The following is a 20,771-nucleotide window of genomic DNA, read 5'->3' as shown; positions in this document are numbered from 1 at the left end:
TGTGTTCTGATAAAAAAAAAAAAGGAAATTAATGAAAGAAAACTACTATAGAACAACAAAACACTGTATCCAAGATACAAAATTACAATTTTGCTTTAGAAATGATGATAGAAATGTGTAACATTCTGTTATCCTCACATTATTACAATCTTAACAGCATAGAGTATGTACACAAATAGACATCGAGACACATGGTAATGTAACATCACTTTGTATAATCTATATACAGCAAAGTCTGCCTCCAATAGTTGGGATTAAGATGGGCACAGCAAAGAAAAAAATGATGCAGCACAGATTCAAATATAAAGGAGGTAATGTGAATGCTGCTAATTTAGCTCTAATTTGGTAACTGTATTCACAGTTTTACAACAGAAAATGTGACTATTTTTGCATTTGCATTGTTTAACAAAACAAGGAAATGCTTCACAATCAATTATGTTTTCAACCTTTTATCACCATCTTGGACCAAGCCAAAAGAGTAATGTAATATTTGTGTTGTCTTCACTTTATTGCTCATTATTGCATGGAACCTGGACTGCACCACATTGTACAGGTGTTCTTGTTATTGTGTCACCCTTCGTATTATTATCAGTGAATGTAAAAAAAAAAAGATCACATTCATAGTCATTCAGCATAAAGTTATTATAGTTTCCCATGTTCAATGATTGTCTTAGTAAAACAAAACAAAACAAAAAAGACAGTCCAGTGATAAACACAAATAAAAACTGATGTGCAATTACATTTTGGTACATAACACACAGTTCAAGGCAGAGATACTTTTAGACTATTACTAAAACCCATTATTTTTTATATCGTAGTATAAAGTATTAAATCTACAATCAAATTTTTGAATAAACTGTCCAACAAACATGGTGAAACAAATGTAACTAAAATGTACGGTTTGAAAACAAAGACTGAACTGGTTACAATTCTTTAACACATTATTTACGGTCATGAACTTTCTTGTGCATAAATTTGAGGATGAAATTTGCAGTTTGTAAGTCTCGGATGATTCAAGATAGATGATAGATGATCCAGTTTGAAGCTCTTCAAGCCTCTCTGTACTGTAAGACTGGGGGGATCATATGACAAAATCAGTGGAACGGTTGAACCTATTTCATGGTTCTTTTAAACTTTCAGATAGGTAAATAAATAATAATTCTCTTTCTCTGATATAAATCATTATCAGAATTAGAATTGGCTTCAGTGCTCTAAATATTTGCAGTGAGTAGGTTTACCTACTCCCTAATCTGGTTGAACAAATATGTGCCAGCAGCCATTACTGCATTCACATTGTCAGAACAGCCGGTACTACATCCCAATGTAGTGTGACATCCCATCCACACGGAGGCAGTACAGTATCACACATAATCAAAGAATGAGACCCGAATCAGGAGAGGTCACTGGAGAAACTCTGGCCTCCGTGCAGCCACGTCCACTCCCTCAACATCTAGGACGAAAACAGAAGGGCGATGAGTTTCATAGTTTAATAGTTTAATTCCACGTAATTCGGAGAAATCCGATAAAAGCTTGTGCATACCTCCATACTGTTTTCTGATTCCTGGATGGTGTCATGCAGCAAACTCTGGAGTCGACTCTCAAACGTCCTGCTCTGCTCCACGAGAGACTCATCACTGCAGACACACCCAATGTTTGATTCATGACTCACGAAGATGTCACTCGGATAATAGTTTATCTGTGTTTGTACAGGACGTGTATTTGTGCCTTCCCAAATGTTCAGGTGATGATACGCGTCTTTGAATGAAAATAGACAGAGCTGGAGAGTGTGTGAAAGCAAAATTACAAGTTGTGAGTTTGCAGGAGATCATCAGGACACAAAGAAAACTCCCACGACTTTGACTTGCCACATTGGCAGATGTGTTTAAAACCCAAAAATGTATTGAATTCAAGAATATTCTCATAAGATGTGTCTTTGTGCGCCAATATATGTGTGGCTGAGTGAATAAGTCAAATTTATTTTCTGTAGATCTTAATAACATCTGCAAAAGATGAGTCTTAGACCACGAATGGAAAACATCCTTTAAACCACAGTGTGTGTGGTATGTGTGTGTGTGTGTGTGTATGTGTGTGTCAGTGCACTTACAGCTGCTGTAGGCTTTGTTTGGGGGTCAGAAGAGGTGGCACTGACGAGGGGGTGCGTAATCCATCAGGGCTCCCACTCACCGGGCTGCGAACTTTACTCTACATAAGACAAGATGATGCACTTTATTCTGTGTTTGTGATGACGATGAAACATATTCTTATGGTTTCAGTAGAGCCAATATTCAAAATGGATCAATAATGACAGCAAACTAAAAACATACTGTTAGTGGTCCTCGAGAATTAGATAAATCCAGTGAAACTCATCAACATGTGCATACCTGCTGGTATTCAATGATTATTATATGAGGCTTTACGTTATATAAACAGGTATCCCTTAAAGAAGAGCAGAGATGGGAGAGTGTGTGTGTGTGTGTGTGTGTGTGTGTGTGTGTGTGTGTGTGTGTGAGAGCAGCGTCCTCACACAGGCGACTTTGAGCAGGTTCCACAGCTCCCTCTGTCGTTTCTCCTGCAGACTCATCAGGACTTGTTCGCTCTCTGCCATCTTCTGGACCACGCCCTCCACCTTCGGCAGCAGCTCCATCACGCGCTGACGGCACACCGCCGTCTTACTGCATAACACACGCAAGAGTAGTGGCTCAGTACGGAAGAAGAAATGAACCGTTTTGTGCCGTGACTGTATTTACATACATATGTTAAATGCATCAGCCATGAATTATTATTGATAACTAATAAGCTGCTTTGATACTTAAATAAAAAAACATTTTTGGGTTGCCATGTTGTGAACAGACTCCTCCCATTGATTATTGATCATTTATGACAAACATATCTACTATTTTTTATAACTTTATAATAAGCAATCAAACATCAAGTTATAAATGTCAGTATGCCCCTTAATTAAGTATTAAAAACTTGTCACCTTTTACACCTAGTCATCACATTACAGTTGTAAATGTTAACAAGTCACCGGCACAAATGTTTTCACTTATCCTGCCTGATTAGAGCTCTTCTCAGGACTGTGTGGGCGTCTACATACCAGACAGACTGACAAATACTTCCCTCTCCTGATTGTCTGCAATCTTACTATTCACACCTGCGCTCTGCCTGCTGTGATGTGCCAAAATGCACGTTGTGAAAAAGTCCACTTATGATTACAATTCCTTTTATTTTATTTTTTTTGTGACCTTACTTATTTCTAAACAAAACTCCAGACACTAACTCAAAGTGTTTGAGGTTCAGAGCCAAATAACTAATCTTAACTGCCCATTATAGTGTCCTCTCATATAATCTGTATGGAAAAAATACATATTGTATTAATAAATTCATTAGCACTAAACTTGTAAAGCTCTGATACAGGAAGTATGCCTATAAATTGGCCCCCAACTATGCTCTACAAAACCACAGTGAGGATCATAAATGTAAGTGTGTCTGACAACAACGTGTTTCATTTTTATTTAGATACATGAATTCTCAAATGGGAGTTAACGCACTGCAACAACAGAGCTGCTCGGTACTCATTCAGTTCCCCAACCCACATTTTTCCAACACAATGACCATACTGGTTATGCTTCAAAAGGTGTGCTTGGTCTTGATGACTGGGGAACAGCACTGTTTAGTGTGACCTTAGTGTTTTGTGCATGAGTACCTGAGGTGTGTGTAGAAGTCTCTGAGCTTCTTCTCATAGAACTGCACAGCCTGAAGTACCAGACGCACCACCTCCTGACTGTCCCCTGAGCACCTCTGGTCTGAGCAGGGCGAGGGAAAGGGAAAGCCAGAGGAGACGTAAAATGGAGGTTTATTTTAACATGGAAGCACTGGAACGAGTGTTAAGTAAGAAGTGAACAGATGCGTGAAAAATCCAAACCTCTGGGTTTCTCCCTGAGTTTACGGAACAGCTCCATGGCCCTTCCTTCCCTGGAGACCAAAGAGGGAAAAGAAAGCATGTACCAAGATAAACAAAGCAGCTGCTTTTGTTGTTTTTTATTGGGTTTTTTTTTACAGTTCAGTTCGGTTCAGACTTACAGTGTGTCCAGGGCCTCTCCACTCCTCCACGGCTGCCTCTGCACATCCACTATGTCTGGCTGCAGCTGCATCATCTCTTCTTCCAGTTCACTCACCTTGGCCTGGGTACCCAAACATGTGGGTTTTAGTCTTTTTAAAGGACAAGTGACACACACACGCAGAAACACACTCAACTCTACCTGACCACAGCTGACAGCAGTTTGCTCCATCTCCCTCCACACGCAGAGGAGTTTCTCTGACGCTAGAAAATGTAAAAAGACTATTATTAGTCAGAGGAAAACTGAATTGTTCTGACATTCATGTGCTCTTTCTGCCTGGGGCTAAAAGCAAGAAACAACTCAATAGAGCAACAAATAATTCAGAAGGACAGAAAAAACGCAGTTTTAGCAATCGTAATGTAATTTCCCCACTATCCAACCAACACGTTTTTGTAACATAATACCAATCCCGGTGGCTGTCTGTTCCTGGTATTTGTCCATGTCTATGTGAAGGCTGGTGGTGAAGAAGTCCAGCTTGGCCGTGAGTCTCTGGTGCATGGACACCATCTCATTCTTCTGTTTGGACAGCGAGGAGTTGTGTCTCAGCAGGCTCATGCTGGAGGAAAGAAGAGGAAAAGAAACGTGTTTGTTTTATCAAACAGGTAATACATGTGTGTGTTGTGTGTGGGAGGTTGTTTGTGTATTTGTGTGTGTCCTACATGGCAGCTTTCTGCCCCTGCTGCAGCCTTTGCCAGTCTTCCTTCAGGGAGCGGATGGTGTGCCACGCCTGGCCGCAGGTCCTCCTCAGAGGGCTGTAAGCCAGAAGGTGCTTGGGGTCAGTCTCTATGAGAAAGACAGAGACAAAGAAACACACACACACACACACACACACACAAAACACACAAGTCAGAAAAAGCAATGGATGTTGTAGTCATATATTATTCAACTGAGTACAGTTTGTAGTCAGTTCAGGCAGATAATAAGGTTCATGGTTCATACTAAAATATATTTTTCTACAGTGTAAGTCACAACTGTAAATCATCTTAACCAAGAATTTGGTTGTACAGTGTTAATTTTCTCTTCATATTAGTAGTGTGTGTGTGTGTGTGTGTGTGTGTGTGTGTGTGTGTGTGTGTGTGTGTGTGTGTGTGTGTGTGTGTGGTTTAAATATGGTTCAAAAATTTTGTTCAGTTATTTAATTTATCAAAAAGCCTAATGCAAAACTTCCACTGGAAATCCACTACAGGAACCCTGAAAGAACATATATCTCAAATAATTGCTTGATTATTATTTAACAGTTTTGTGTGTTTACACACTAAAGCATATTCAACTGAACTGACTGACATTGGCATAAAAATAAAAAACAGAACACCACAAAATAAATATTGCAGGCATTGCACTTTTTTAATATGCTTAGTTGAGAAAAAACAAACTTACGCACGAAGCGGATGTTTTCAGGGAGCGTGCGAGGAGCAAACTGGGGCTCATAACTGCAAGAGGAGCGATCAAACAGGAAGACCAGAGGCAAGTCTGTCCGTCGACCATCTATTTCCTACAGACACAGATTATAATAATACTATGACTCAGGTCCATTAGCACATTGTGTTGCTGAATAATCTGTGAAGGCAGGGTGTGTACGGTGTTTATGTTAGATATTACTGTGTAATCTATGGCACACTGCGTGGCCAGTCCGTTAGGCTCCAAGGCTAATCCCGCCTCCAGCAGCAGCTCCTGATTGGCTGCAGGGATGTCGGTGTCTTTTTCTATTCTCAGCTGCAGGTCGGCCACGGTCTCATCGTCCGAGACTGAGTACGTCAGGATCTTAGCAGACATCATGTTTAGGACGTGAACCAGCTGAGGGGAACGAGAAGGACCAAGCACATGAAGACGGAACAAGTCAATGTGTTGGTCTAAGGAATCAAAAAACAGCTACAAAATCCCTTCGAATCCCACCAAACTTTAGGAATTAGAAACTGCGCCTTTAATTACAGTACAGCCATCAGTCTGTGAGGTAATTTGCTTAATGCTGGACCACAGATTCAAACGAATGTGTCAACATCAGACCAGTGATGTCTGAGTAATATTCAACAGTAGAACAAAAACGGGGGATGACATAGTAAAAGAATAAATGAATGAATTACTCAATCAACCTTGAGCTGTAGTATGATCTCCAGCTGGGAGAAGCAGTTGCTGGGAGTAGCATCGTGGTCTTTGCCTCTCTCCTGAGGAGACCACTTCAACATCAGCTGCAGCCACCTCTCCATTTTCTCTAATAACAGACTGTGAAACCACAGTTAGCATGTTACACCGAGATAATAAGGGTCTTTAAAGTAGCATTTTTATGTGTATGTGTGTGTAAATGTAAAAACACCTGTTGAGGTTGTTGGGCTGGGGCACGTGCTTGGAGAAGCGGACTTCCCCAGAGAGGTCCTCATAGACGACAATGTCATCGTCCTGCTTCAGCCTCAGTTTATTGTGCCTAAAAAGTAAACAGATGGATTATATGAGAGAGAGAAGCTCTAAACATTTTGGATCAGAATTGTTTATCTTTGTTTCGTGAGGGTATAAATGTTTGTCCCCAATTTTATCCCCAGTGTGACGACTGTAAATTCCAATCTGCAAATGATACATGCAGTAATGGAGGAGTATTTTTTTTTCTCTGTGTAACCCAGATGTCACAGTTCTGCATCTCAGGTCACCTGCCTCATTTCAACACTCCCTGTCATCCAGCCAGTAAGTTTCCTTTCACCTTGTTCCCCTTCACCTCCCTGCATTAGCCACGCCCACCTCATCAAGCCAACTCCGTTCACCTGGCCACACAGCTGCCCCTGATTACACTCACCCAGGACACATACCCCAGCCTTTTTTTTTTTGGATTTACCTGTCAGCTCCAGCTTCTGCTTTGGTTAAAATTAGGGTCATTACAAACTGCTTTTGTTGAACTGTGTGCTGCGTTTGGGTCCTACACACGCCTGTTACACCCAACCCCTGTTTCATATCTTTCTTTTATCATATTGGCGACAAGGGGCATTGAAGTTGGCACAACCCACATATCCTGCAATTCTTTGCTTTGTTTATTTATACATTCAGTGTGTGTTTGAAATCCAGTCACGTAACAATAATCAGTTGGAATAAAGCTTATCATTGCTTAACATCAAAAATATCATTGTTCAGTATATATTTGTAAAAGCTAGGATGTAGTCACAAAGATAGGGAGTGAGGGAGTGTAAAAATAAAAAATAAAAAAATTTGAGAAGAGTCATGGTGGAAAATTTTGAAATATATCATCCTCCCTAGTTTTGGGGAAACATGACTTCAATTGCTTACTGAAGACTTCTTGAAAATTTTGAAAGGTGGTACTACCAGGGAACTGGCTGCCAGGTCGGTAAGAAAGGGCGAAATCCTGTGATACACTCAAACACCAAAGTCCCGAAGCTCCAGTAGTCCACAGTGACCGTGTACTTCTGCCTCTCAATCAGCTCTGGAGCCTGAGAAGATGGAAGGAGAGAAAAAAAAAAAAAAAAACAGGTTAAAGCTTTTACTGTCTATAACACAGTGAGGAAATTATGTGTAAAACATGTCCACCTGTGTTTCATCACTTACTAAGTACTGCAGTGTTCCCACAAATGATGTGCAAAGGCTGCTCTGGTCCAACTCTTTAGCGTAGCCGAGATCTATAATCTTGTGGATCAACTAAGATTAGGGAGGAGAGAGCAAAGAAAAAGCTATTAACAAAAGTTTTATGTTGTTTATATTGGCTTTACTGTTTCTCTAGTATGAAAGACAAAAACAAGTTTTCATGCAAAACTATAAACTTAGTGCAGATAAAGTTTGTTTTGTTAAGATGCCATAAACACAGCAGTGTGCATAAACATCTTTAATACGTCTAGCCTCAGTTATAAAGCAATTTTTCATTTCCCTGGTTCCTATTGCAGGATGTTGTTATATAACTAAACAAAAGGGGGCCCACAGAGGAAGGTAAGAGCAAGACAACCCCGAAAGTTCCACGTAACCGCTAAGGATAAGTTAAAGGATTTAGTTTTCCACATTAAATATTCAGTGCAGCGACTGGTGAGTGTAAACGTCGACGTGAGAGAGACGAGTCTCCTGCACTTATTCCACATAACCCACATAGAGGCAAAAAGCCTTTATACAACTTCTTTGTTGTGGCTTGGGTGTATTTGTCATAACAAGAGGGTTCACGGGGTCTTTAACTCACTCTCTTCTCTCCCTGCTGCAGCACAATGTTTTCTGGCTTCAGATCTCTGTGGATGATCCTCTTCTTATGGAGGTAGGTCAGAGCCGAGGCTGTGGAAGAAAATACGAATGCACAGTTTGTGTTGCATGCATTGCAAATGATTTGATGAAATGCAGCATATTTAGAGGAACATTTAAAAGCGTAAGTCTGAATTTACCTTTATAAACTTGGCTAAGATTCTCATATGAAAGAGGTTAATGCTGCACATAAACTAGAGCCAGACTGAAAAATTGGCCAGGCGGATGTATGGACCAATATTAGCTTATTGCAGATAGATATTAATGTGTATACAAATGACATATACATACAGGAAAAGATTTGTCCAGCAGGGAGGACCTACAAGTGTAAAATGTCTACACACACACACACACACACACACACACACTTTTTAATTTTCAAACTTAGGTTTCAGCCTGAGCCGACACTGACTCAAGTCTCGTCACTTGAGACAAGTCACTGCCCTCTCTGGTCGAAAGTTTCACCTCTGATCACACCCAGCATCACCAAAGGATGTGGTCAGAAGTGTGCTCTGTTGCATCACACCTCACAGTGATGTCACTTACAGTAGTCACGCCCTAGAGTACACTTTTACCTCACTGCAGCGAGATGTTCAGAGGTTGTTAATTTACTCTTTAAAAAGCAACTGAACAGTCACTGAGAATCTTATGTTTGCTGACCTCCGGTGGTCTAACTCCTCACCTCACTGCAGTGATGTAAAGATGTACTCTGGGAGCCTGTGACATCACTGCTGGGCGTGGTTACAGGTGCAATAGGTGCAACACAGAAGGATGCGTAAGACAGTGAAACAGGCTTGAAAGAGAAATTTTAATCAGAGAGGACTATAAAACACAAGCTTTTCAGCCTGGTGTTAAGTGGCTCTTTAATGAGTCTCATAAGAGGATAAGACTCGTATCGACACATGTAAGCCTTTAATCTGCTGTAACTGAAGTTAAAGTACAATAATGCTGCCTCACTTGCGTCAGAGGGTGACTAGTGTGTGTGCTGGCAATGAGAGTTCAATGTAGCGGAACTTATAACCTTCTGGCCCCTAAAATGCATGTGTGTTTGTGTAGGTGTGTGTATGAGTGTGTGAGTGAGAGGGTGCGTTGGTGGGTGTGGACGCACATGCCTGTGTCTTTTTCCTCAATCGTGAAACAGTTTAAAGGGGATCACTCATTATCAGGAAACGTCCACCAGTGGGTAACAGGAAAAAGGAGTCTCTGTGTGGTGTGTGTGTGCGTGTGTGTGTGTGTGTGTGTGTGTGTGTGTGTGTGTGTGTGTGTGCGCGCGCTTGTGTGTCTTACTCTACGCTCCACTCTAGATGTGTGATCCATACCATATGTCTCCTCTCATGCTGTTTATACAGCATGTAATACACACTGTGTTGCTGATGTGAGCGTTCGTACATTGTGTTTGTGAAAAACAACGACAGAGTCCGATTGTTGACGTAAGCCCGTCTGCGTGTGGGTAGCCCCCAGGGTGACTAAGAGGTTGGTGGTTAATGGTCATTGGTGACATCACGATACTGGTCACCATGACGACTTACTCCATACTACAGGAAACTAATCACCCTGCCAGATCACGAGATCAATCGCTCCCTTTCACATACGCACAATTAAAGATTTCATAATAGTGACGTTGAAGCTGAGGATTGAACAGGATACTTACAAATGTCCCGTAACAGAATCAAAACAGAGCCCTCCCTCATTCCACAGCAGTTCTCCAGAAGGTTCAGATACTGCACAGAGCACAAACACAGACATTTGATACTTGAATAGCATGACCCATGGGAAGAAAACAATACAGGGAGACTCAGGCTTAGCAAAGGGTTCATCAATCTTCTTTATTCATGTTTTAAAACGTCCTGCTCTTTTATTCTATAAAAAGCTATTTTCTGTGTTTCTAAGAGATCTGACATACATCAGAGGACATGAACGGGCTCAGATTCAAGCAGAAAACAAACCACATCTTTTTTGTTTTGTTTGCATTGTTTGCTGATTTTCAGCAGCATTGCTGGTAGTGAATTGGAAAATCAAAGCTTTTGTTGTAACACTTTACTTTAAAAAGAAATATATTTTCAAATCGTTCCACGGCTGGAAACTTGTGGCAGGCCTGACAAAAGAGGATGGTGCTGTTTTCCACTCTCTGTCCCCATTAACCGCTCCATCTGCCCCCAACTCGACGGCTTAGTTTTTGACCATCTGGGATGCTTTGAAATTTTTATGACACTGTGGTTTTGTGATGGTTGGCATTCTCCTCTTCTGCTGGCTGCCTGGTGCCAACATCGCCTCAGGCTGCGCACTCGGTTGGTTTCGGATTAAAAACTGCGCCAGATTTCTCCCCCAGAATGCACTGCAAGCAAATGCCTGAGTACCTTAAACTCAGTGAAATACAAAATGATTTGGATTTTTTTCCTTCACAGGAACTTGATGATTTTTTTTAAAGAATATTTTGCTGGAGGACCTGAGTGATTTCTGACCCTGATACACGCAAGAAAAGCTGTGAAGGTTTACAAAGACAAAAATATCTTCAGGCCTGGTGCTGAAAGAGCCGGGGAAAGTGGTACAAAAAGAAATATCGATACACATGCCTACTCCTCCTTATTAATTTATTGTGATTTAATACTTTAACCCACTGGTCTTTCAGCTTTAATCTTGTATCCTTAACCACATACAGTATGTGCGCACACTCCCCCAGACACATCACAGACTCCTACCTTTCTTAGATCTCCTCCCTGGCAATACTCCATGGCCAGCAGTGGCAGGTCATTGGTGGCCACCATTTTCTGCATTCCTTCAGGAACCTCTCTGGCTGCAACGACGTTAACATGATCCAACCTGAGTGAATAAAGACGAGCAGACATCAGTCAGTGGGGCTGCACTGTGAATCACACTTTTATCTGTACTTTGAATGCACACAATAAACACGTTGCCAAAAGCTGCCATATTAGATGCCTAAGATTTATATGTGTGCACATAAATTTCATATAATTTGATGATAAAAGAGAATCTGTGAAAAATGTACAGATCTAGATCTAGACCCATGTTTTCCAACCCTTTTGGTTTTGTAACCCATTAACATGAAACACTGTCTACTTGCCACCCTGCTTGTATATGTAAATAAGTTAAGAGCGCTTCCCCCTGTAAGCAAATTTTTTCTTTAACAGGTTTTAGAAGCCTAAAGAGGTAAAAGTATCCAACAATTCACAAGAAAAAAAAAGCAAAAATTAGAGAAAATAAAAAAAAAAAAAAAGGTAAGATTTTGTGCGGCAAAAAAAATATATTTTTTGTTTTTCTATTCCCCTGCGCTTCTCGTGACCCCTCAGATTTATTTTGCGATCACCAAGTTGGGAGCTACTGATCTTGACCAACTTTTATAAAGCAACACAATCTCAATCTCAAGTCAATTTTCATAGTGTGCACCTACATTACGTACAATCAGACATGTACACTTCTAATTTTGTTTTCTTGCATCATCGCAGCGTCCAACAAATATACCTTAAATACATGCAAACCTGTTCATTAGCTAATTAATAATCTTTAAAACTGATTATATCACCCTCCCCCAACACCTCTTGGACCAGCTGTATTACTTTTCCTGTTTCCCATTCTTCGACATCTCGTAACTCTGACTGAAACAATGTGTTTCTGATTACCACAGGGTCATGGCTTTGTTAAAAAAGCAATGGAGCAATTCAAAGATAACAATCTCAAAGTGATACCAGAGCCAGCAAGAATTTGATACAAACTGAAACTACAAGACTGTAGCGCATGTAATCGGTGCGTTGTAACAGCTACAGTAACAGGAGAGAGGATACTTCATAGAACAGTGGAGTCATTATTATTCATTAACATGTTTTTTCCCCTGCAGATCTACAGTGTTGGTAACATAAGAGGAGAAAACACTGCAAACATAAACATGTTTAGAAGTAGTGTAGTCATATTGTGTTACTATAGACCCTCTCCGACACAGCGCTACATATATGATCTGATGTGGAAACTATTTCTCTCATCTTTTGTTCTGCCTCTCTTGACTGTAATTGAAAACATTTTGGAGAGTGGATGGAATCACAGTTAGAGTGGGATGAAATAGTGAACCTGCATGAGATTGTGGAATGAATAAAATTTTTATTTTTTTTTTCCTTGGTTTTGAATTAAAAATTCAGCAGATGCGAAATGAATGCAATACAAGCTCTTTAAACACATCATAACTCAAAAACATTGTGAAAGTGTTGTGTTTTTCAGTATATGTGCATGTTTAAATCTGTGTTAAGTAGCTGTAATAACATAATGGTAGGTTGCCATGTATGTGTCCCCTGCCCTGTGGTTTCTCCACGAGTCGAGCGTGGGTGCATGGGAGGGCTGTGGTTGTGTCTGTCTGAAAACAACACACTTGTTAAATTGGGACTAGGAAAGAAAAGTGGTTTAATACTCATGTTTGCACCAGCAAATGACAAAACTAACACACACACGCACGCATGCACGCACACACGCACACACACATATACACACCGCATCTCACAGACAAACAAAACTAGGACAAGCTACCATCCATCTCCAGTGACCCGACACCAAAACTGAAACTGTTAATTGACAACGCAGACGTGTGTGGAAATGAAACACAAACCAAACCTGAGCAAAACGAGGAGGTGGCACTTTACCCCGTCAGAAATAACCACCAAAAGACCAAAATAACCCAAACTTTGTTGTTGTTCTAATTATTTCATGTCTCGTGTGATTTTTACTATTTCAGGATAGAAATTTAGTTTTCGTATTTTGAGAAAATTTGCGAAACAGATGGGTACATAAAAGTCAAATGTCAAACTCATTAGCACCAAGTTTGTCATGGAATATACCAGGGTGAGTCACAACAAGTCAAACCAAAACTTCTCTCTCATGCCAGAACGGGCTTTAGGGCAAGGTATGAAAGAGTTTGGATGGTAAAGAGAAACGGGGAAATCACCGATTTCTTCAGCCAAGTAAAAAAAAAAAAAACTTGTCACACACTGAGATGCATCACTGTGGAAAAAGAGACTCGGGAATCTTTTGTAAACAGCGGGACGAGTTTAGGTAATATGTCATGGACAAACTAAAAGCTAACAAAACAGTTAGGAAATCTGGTCTTTTCTTTTACTCCCTGTGTGTTACAGAACGAAACCGCAGGTCCTGCTTCATGACCTGATCCCGAGACCATAACCGTTGCTTGTATGGTTCATAATCCCACATAAATTCTGTTTATAGCATAGGAACACTGATTGTTGCAAGTCATCCGCCCTCTCTCCTCATCTTCACTGTCTACTGCCTAAGAAAAGGGAACATGGCACAAGCTGCCATGTGTCTGCTGTGTGTCCTGTACAAGACTGGTATTTGAAGGTGACAGAGGAAGGAGCGGTGGGGCCAAGGGGGGACTACTACGTTTTTGCTCTGGGACCATTTGGTAGGTCGATGCACGTGAGAGTGAAACTGACCTCTTCATGATCTGGATCTCCAGACACCATCTCTCTTTGTTTCTGTCACTCAGCTCCTGACGGCACTGCTTTATAGCGACCTGCTCCTCTGTGTCCTGAAAACAAACACACACACACACACACACACACACACACACACACACACACACACACACACACACACAAAACAATATATAGTTGATTTACCGCAATGCCAGTTCAAGAATAATCAGTAAATGTTCACATTCGAGAAGCTGGGGTCTGTGGGTGTTTGCCAGTTTTGCTTGGCAATTTACTTAAAGTATTATTTAGTTATTAAATAAGTAACAAATTAATTATATGTCAATCGAGTAGTCAGTTAATCAACTAATCATTGAAACTCTATTGATATTATTTTCAATCATATAACAGAAGCAGATGCCACATAGCAGGGGAAATGTTTAAACAATGTTTTTAACAGATTTAATACAACGTAAATGATATACTTAGAGAACAAACCAAGACACAAATACGTATCATGCATGGTGACACCTTTACCTGCAGAGCAAACTGCACATTTAACCGTTTGCCAAAATCGATGAGCAACACAAGTACATCTCACTACCTGTTTCTCATGACATCATCAAGGAAAAGGCAGACACACAGCTTCCTATAATGTGATATGTCAACCAATAATAGCCCACATTATTGTCATTAATACAGAAAGACGGGAAACTTCCTATACAGGAAGCTTAATCATCGGGGCGGCAGCAGTGCCAGCGGTGCCCTCTTCAGTTAGGTCATTTTCCTCCTGTGTTTTTCCCGCTGACTCCTACAGCCCAGTCTGCAGTGGCGCTGATGATTACTTCCTTGCTTACTGCAAATAGCAGTAGAATTATCACAGTGTAAACAAACTATAATGTAGTGACACACACTGTCAGTGTAAAACCTCAAAAAAGATTTCAGAAGGACAAATTTTCATTCCGCAAAACAATTACGGCTATCAAGGCGGAAGTCAGCAGACATTGTGTTTATGTAAACAAAGTGGCTATGTAAAAATGTCTTCTATTTGAAAGTGCAAGTGAAAAGATTTTCTGGGGGATCATATTCACTACAGTTTCTGACTTTCCATCACTTGTGCTGTATATTTAAATTCACACGATGATGCTGCCTGGTTCAATGAAAGCTCCGAGTTTGCCTTGAGCGTGAGTATGAGTAACACCACTGCAGCTGATACTGAAGGGAGGAAGAGGAAGGTCCACTAAGCGGGCGTGTTCATATTCCCATAGTGTCCTCACTCTCATCCTGTGACTTACAGTGAAATCATAACAATAGACACACTTTTGGCTGGACCGGGTGCAGAAAGAAAACAGCTTCCTGCAATGATGTCATGCTATTTTCAAAAAAAGGTGCTGGTGAAAACCCATTCACAAATTTTGAGCAAAATTCTCTTTTAGGGCACTGTGTTTTTTATTGTATTTGTAAACTGTTGTTACGTCCTTTTGTTTATGTGTGTGACCGTTTTTGATTCAGATCAGAAATTTTCAATTTAATCCATTTCTATCATGTCAACACCAATATCATCGGCAAAAAGACAAACAAAAAACTATATGAAACCAATAAAACACTGAGTTTCACATGGAAAATCGGATGTTTTGTAAGAATTTTTGAACACACACTTGTCCAAGAAACAAGTAAACAGTGATGTGTTCCTTGTGTGCAATGAGGGTCGTTTTTCCTGCAACCTGAAGAGGGCACTTTAAAGTTCCTAATTTATTTGTAAATAGGGCAAGAGAATATTTTATTTATATATATTTATTTATATATTTATAATATATATTGTATTTGCTTCTATTAGTGTTATATATTGGTTTACTTGACAAAATTGACATTTTTTAGGAGCTTTCATTTTGAGGGAAGTGTTAATTGCACTGTTTATGATGTAGCTGATGTCTTCTGGGAAATGCTGGCAGAGCTACTTTAGTTATCTTCCATCAGAGCACTTCAAATGGTTTAACATTTTTAGTCAGTCTAACAGCTTGCTATTTAAACATCCTCTTTTAGGAGGAATTTCCAGTCATTCAGTTTACTATCACATCCCATCACAGTTAGAAGTATGTGGATTATGTACCTTATTTTGCCATCTTGTGACATTCCCGAAGCCTCCGGTCCCCAGGCGCTCCTTCAGCTCCCAGGACCCGCAGCTCTGTGGCTGCTGCAGGGGGACTCGATTCATGGCCTCCTCAGCTGTTCCTACACCAGATACAGTAAATAACAAGGATATATTTAAGCATACAGTCATATTAGTGGCTCTGAGAGGCTCACATCAGCAAACAAGAATATAGTGGATTGATAAAAAAACGGGGAAGCAGCTTAGTCATTCGTAGATCATTACCACTACTAGGACAAAAATGTTAAGATTTGTCACCAGAAAAAAATGCCTTGTTGTGATGCAAAACAAGAGAGTCAATGGTCTGTGAAATATCTCAGCTGGCCGGGCTCAGCTCTACATCAACATTTGCCCTAATTTTCATCAGTCTAAGATGTACTTTTTCATCTTCAGGTGTACCAAGGCTCTATTGGTCTTTCAGCATGTTGGCATGCTAACATTACCATGCAAACAAGTAGATAAAAATGTGTATGATAATGCGCCCGTGTAATCAAGTAATCATTTAAGACAGAACATTCTCGGTTTAAAGCTTCTACATTTTCAATTAACTGATCATTAAACAAATTATTACAAATAAATTAACCGATTGGGTAAATAATCATTAGTTGAAGTACTGCTGAAATCCCAAAGGTTCATCCTGTGGAATCTCTCTGGTACATTTTAATCTGACCTGCCCTTTGCTTGTTCAGCGATTTCACTCCAGACCAAAGTTTTTAACCAGACACATTGACAGACTTCAGTTTCAGGATCCAGGTATTGTACAGACAGGCTTCCGGTCATTTCACTGACAAGGTTATTATTTTTTTAACAGTGAAATGTCTTGGTAATAGTTCTTATTATGGGATCCATATACATAGATGCATTGATATTTCCACATTTATACTTTTACAACATATTTGTGTGAGTGTGAAATAATCTGAGTATGTCAGGTGTTATGTACATCATATATCATGGAGCTAAATCAGATTTTTAGTTCTTGTGGGCACTGTACATTGTTGCTACTGCTGGAGCTGTCTGTATGTGGTGAAAAGCATTATAAAAATATTGATTAAAAATTGGATCAAAAAATGTTATGTGTAACAGCTGCAACAATATCTATTCTGACTGTGTATAAACACTGGCTTAATTTTACACAAATTGTAATTACACAGACCAAATAATCTATAGAAAAATGGGTAAATCGTTCCCTGTATATATGTGTATATTACGAATGGCTCTATAGTTGTAGTCAGTATCCTTCATGCTGTTATCAGGCCTATTCAACACTGCAGTGACAGCATGCATCAATGAGGCAGCTTCCGTTTTTATCTTCATGCTTTATACGGTGAGTATTGCTCTCACCTCTCTGCTCATAACAATATTATGCATACAAGTAGTAAAAATGACTCCGTCTCTGTTAATGTTTCACGTTTTCTGAAGTTTAACGCGCTTGTTCTCGGCTTTTATTTCAATGCAGAGAAGCGCTTCATCTGAAGTACCATTTCAACTGAATCCTACCTTAGACTTCGTAGGCAGCGTTCACACGCTTTCACACCTGATTGTCTTTGAACACGTGCGTATCCGGTCTTTAACTTAGACTAGACTTAAACTTTGAACCGCTTTGAACACTACTATTATCAATAGTATATTTTGACGATACAAACAAATCTTACAAACTTTTCACTTCCTGATAGTCGTATTTCCTGTAAACCTGCTGAGACCCGCCCACAGGAGGCAGACTCCCCGGCTCACATCAGGCTGGTAGGTCAATGCAGAAATTAAAGAAAAAACTCATAGTTTCAGACCATGAATCATTGTTCCTGATTGTTTTATGGACAACCTGAGTCCCTAAATCCAACTCTGAAACTTCAAGCAAGAACCAACAATTTGTTTTTCCCTCCCTAAATGCTTCCCTACCCTGTCTGTGCCCATTGTCTCATACACTAAAATTCTTTAAACAACAGGTTACAAACATATTTTTTATTTTTATGAAGTGATAAATAATTATCTTAAATAGCTGGGCACTGAAGTTTTTGTTTTTAGCAATCACAGGAGTAAACATTTACTGAAAAACTCATTTCAGTATATAACATTCATTGCAGTGTTATTATTGATCCAGCGGATGTTGTATTTGGGGAGGATACACTTGAATTCCAGAGAATAACCGTGATGTTCTTCATTTCATCATCTGCTTTTCTTGAATGAGATAAAAACAGATAAGTTGCTCTCATGCAACAACACACATTTCTATTGGTTAATGCACATGTGACGTTTGCTGACGTGGTGTTTGGGTGTGTAAAACCAACTTTATCAGATTGGAAATGTTTGTAGGGAGAAGGAAAAGCTTTCCTGTTTATACTAACAAATATGGTGCTGCTTCCTAAGCTTTTCCTACGAGGATAGTGGACAACAGAGAGAGGGCTTCATGGAAGTCAAGAGCAAATGGAACTCATAATGAAAGACCTTTGTTGTCGTATTTAGCTTTGTTTAGTCATGTAAACCTAACCTGTGGAAATGGCTTAAATATTGTCCTCGATTACATATTATCACACTAGTGTTTATTTTGCACTACATTCATCTGTTTCATTATAGCTTTTTATTCTGACACCAGCAGGTGGTTTCAGTCTAACGTGCTGTTGCTAGTAGAATAGCTGACAGTTAGCCTACTCATTAAATTGCACAGGAGTTTTTATTTCCAAGTAATATCTTTTACTCCCCCAGTTCCCTTGATCATTATCTGTTTGCAAACTGCAACCTGTTCATTAAGTTTTCTTGCCAACTGCCAACTAAGCTAGTCATTACATTAGCTGTTTGAAGCTAGTGTTGCTAATACAGCATTCTGTAACTGCTAATGCTACATTCACCTAATGTTGGCATAATAAAAAAACACACATTATTTTGACTTTGCAGTGTTCATGCATTATTCCAAGGTGGTTAGCCCTATGATCTTGTAGTCACACCAGATGAATAGCTTATATTATCTTATTTTGTAGCAATTCGTTAACCAAGTGAAACCAGATACAAAAAAACAGTGCATAGCTCCTGTAAAACTAGCAGAATTGATTGTATCAGTGTTAATGTTAGATTTATTTTGATGTAACTGCCAGAGGTGGTGCATTTGCAGTCATTATGCCAACAGTTCAAGAGGTCTGTAAGTCTTTTTTCCTGATTTTGTCGCTGTCAGAAATTCCTGATATGTTAGACTCTGAATTAGTCAGAGGCTGACCTGAAAGCTTTTTCCCTGACTGCTGACCTTAATTACGGTTTAAACAATATGACGTGATTCCATGTTTCTTGTTTTAGCTACTTTCTACAAAACATTGATGTATAGCAGCCTATCTAATTTGACCACTGATTTGTATACATGTTCAGTTGAATGTGTTGTTCACTACCATTTTCAGAGTTTCACAGTTGCTACTGGTAAAAACTTTGAAGGCCAACTGATATCTTCCATTTAAAAGTGTTAAACTCACTGTGCACCCACACACATAGTAAGGGCAGAAGACTTTTACAGAGAAAAATGATTTGCCTTTTCATATTTTATGAATTTTTCCACAGCTTAACACGTTCTTAATAATTTATTTACTGTTATATACACACTGTGCAGCTATATTACAGGTATATTGATTGAATATAAAATACATAAAGTATGTGATTTATATAGCCTCTTTTTTTATCTCTGTAACAGGCTCTATTGTCATATCAGATAGAAAAATTCAGTTGTATCCCTGTTCAAACTTCACCAAGACAGATTGTTGTATATTCATCATATGTAAGACTTGATACTTTGTTTATGGGTTTTGAGAGGTTGATTCCAAAGAATTGTGAAAGCATTCACCCGCACATTAAGACAGTAAACACAAATGTATAAAACAATGGTCTGTCTAGTTTCTGTAATTGTCCCACAGAATTCACAAATTCCTGAACTGCCGTTTATTGCATAATGTAAATAAGGGGCAGTCAAACTGAGGATAATTGAAATACCTTTTTAATCATCCAACACAAGGGAGGTTTTGCATGGTCAGTTATGTTTAAAGAATTTGATAGTTTATTTTAAATGAGAATAAAGAATAACTCTAAGAGATATGACTCGTGGCATTGTTGCAGGAACCTGATGTAATGCATAACTTTCATTTTGAGTCATCTGTAATAGATTACATTATGCAAGTATCTTTCACCACCCAATGTGTCTGTGTGTGTGTGTGTGCGTGTGTGTGCGTGTGTGCGTGTGTGTGTGTGTGTGTGTGTGCGTGCGTGTGTGTGTGTGTGTGTGTGTGTGCGTGTGTGTGCGTGTGTGCGTGTGTGGGTGTGTGTGTGTGTGTGCGTGCGTGTGCGTGTGTGTGTGTGTGTGTGTGTGCGTGCGTGTGTGTGTGTGTGTGTGTGTGTGTGTGTATGTATGTATGTAAGTATGGGATTTTCCTCATCAAGTAGTGGGAGTGTGCTCTAACTTAACACAGATGGAAGCAAAGAGGGCAGACGCCAAGTTTATTACCCCCGACCACTACATCCTAAAGTGCTGTGTGTTCAGCTATTTAATGTGGAGTTAAGTTAATAGACAGTAAAAGCAATGAACATGAATTATCCAATGCAAGTAAAATCACTATTGCCCAAACAAAAATTGGAGCTATTCTTGAGCCTAAGTGACTGATTTCCTGAGGAGTGGCTGGGCTGAATAAAGAGGAGAGTGGTTTTAACAAATGACTCCTGGTGCCAAATGGTTAACCACACAGATGTGGTGTGACCCACAGCCCATCAAAGACTGCCAGAGGGCACTGATGGTGTGAAAAATTAATAGTATGCCAGTTTGTATGTCACTCAGCACCTATAGTCACTTTAATTGTATCTTATCTTATCTTATCTTATTTCCAAAAGCCCTCT

The 20,771-nt window shown here is 39.7% G+C and overlaps 1 protein-coding gene across 2 annotated transcripts; it reads right to left on the bottom strand.

Moving 5' to 3' along the window:
• Window positions 1–19: 19 nt before the first annotated feature.
• ikbkb (inhibitor of nuclear factor kappa B kinase subunit beta) lies at window positions 20–17,624 on the bottom strand. Of its 2 annotated transcripts, none has more exons than XM_022765246.1 (22): window positions 17,571–17,624; window positions 15,876–15,997; window positions 13,787–13,881; window positions 11,036–11,156; window positions 9,988–10,057; window positions 8,281–8,369; window positions 7,665–7,754; window positions 7,425–7,549; window positions 6,433–6,540; window positions 6,212–6,341; window positions 5,721–5,915; window positions 5,499–5,613; window positions 4,781–4,904; window positions 4,526–4,677; window positions 4,263–4,324; window positions 4,084–4,184; window positions 3,926–3,975; window positions 3,707–3,806; window positions 2,525–2,672; window positions 2,105–2,202; window positions 1,541–1,634; window positions 20–1,450 (listed from the first exon to the last, which is right to left on the bottom strand). In XM_022765246.1, exons 2-22 carry the CDS (start codon window positions 15,978–15,980, stop codon window positions 1,391–1,393), a joined length of 2,232 nt encoding a protein of 743 aa, XP_022620967.1. In that variant the 5' UTR covers window positions 15,981–15,997; window positions 17,571–17,624; the 3' UTR covers window positions 20–1,390. The 2 variants fall into 2 exon arrangements, with proteins under 2 accessions (XP_022620967.1, XP_022620966.1); XM_022765245.1 differs by having other exon boundaries at window positions 17,412–17,614.
• Between the last annotated feature and the right edge of the window lie 3,147 nt (window positions 17,625–20,771).

The sequence above is a fragment of the Seriola dumerili genome, unplaced genomic scaffold, assembly GCF_002260705.1.
Source record: "Seriola dumerili isolate Sdu_G_001 unplaced genomic scaffold, Sdu_1.0 BDQW01000668.1, whole genome shotgun sequence".
NCBI lineage: Eukaryota > Metazoa > Chordata > Actinopteri > Carangiformes > Carangidae > Seriola > Seriola dumerili.
This window is presented reverse-complemented; position numbering and strand designations above follow the sequence as displayed.

Coding starts and splice junctions, on each gene's coding strand:
- ikbkb (XM_022765246.1), bottom strand. CDS start 15,980: ATGAATCGAGTCCCCCTGCAGCAGCCACAGAGCTGCGGGTCCTGGGAG. Junction 3,976..4,083: donor GGAGAGGCCCTGGACACACT/GTAAGTCTGAAC, acceptor TTTGGTCTCCAG/GGAAGGAAGGGCCATGGAGC. Junction 1,635..2,104: donor AAACAAAGCCTACAGCAGCT/GTAAGTGCACTG, acceptor GTGTGTCTGCAG/TGATGAGTCTCTCGTGGAGC.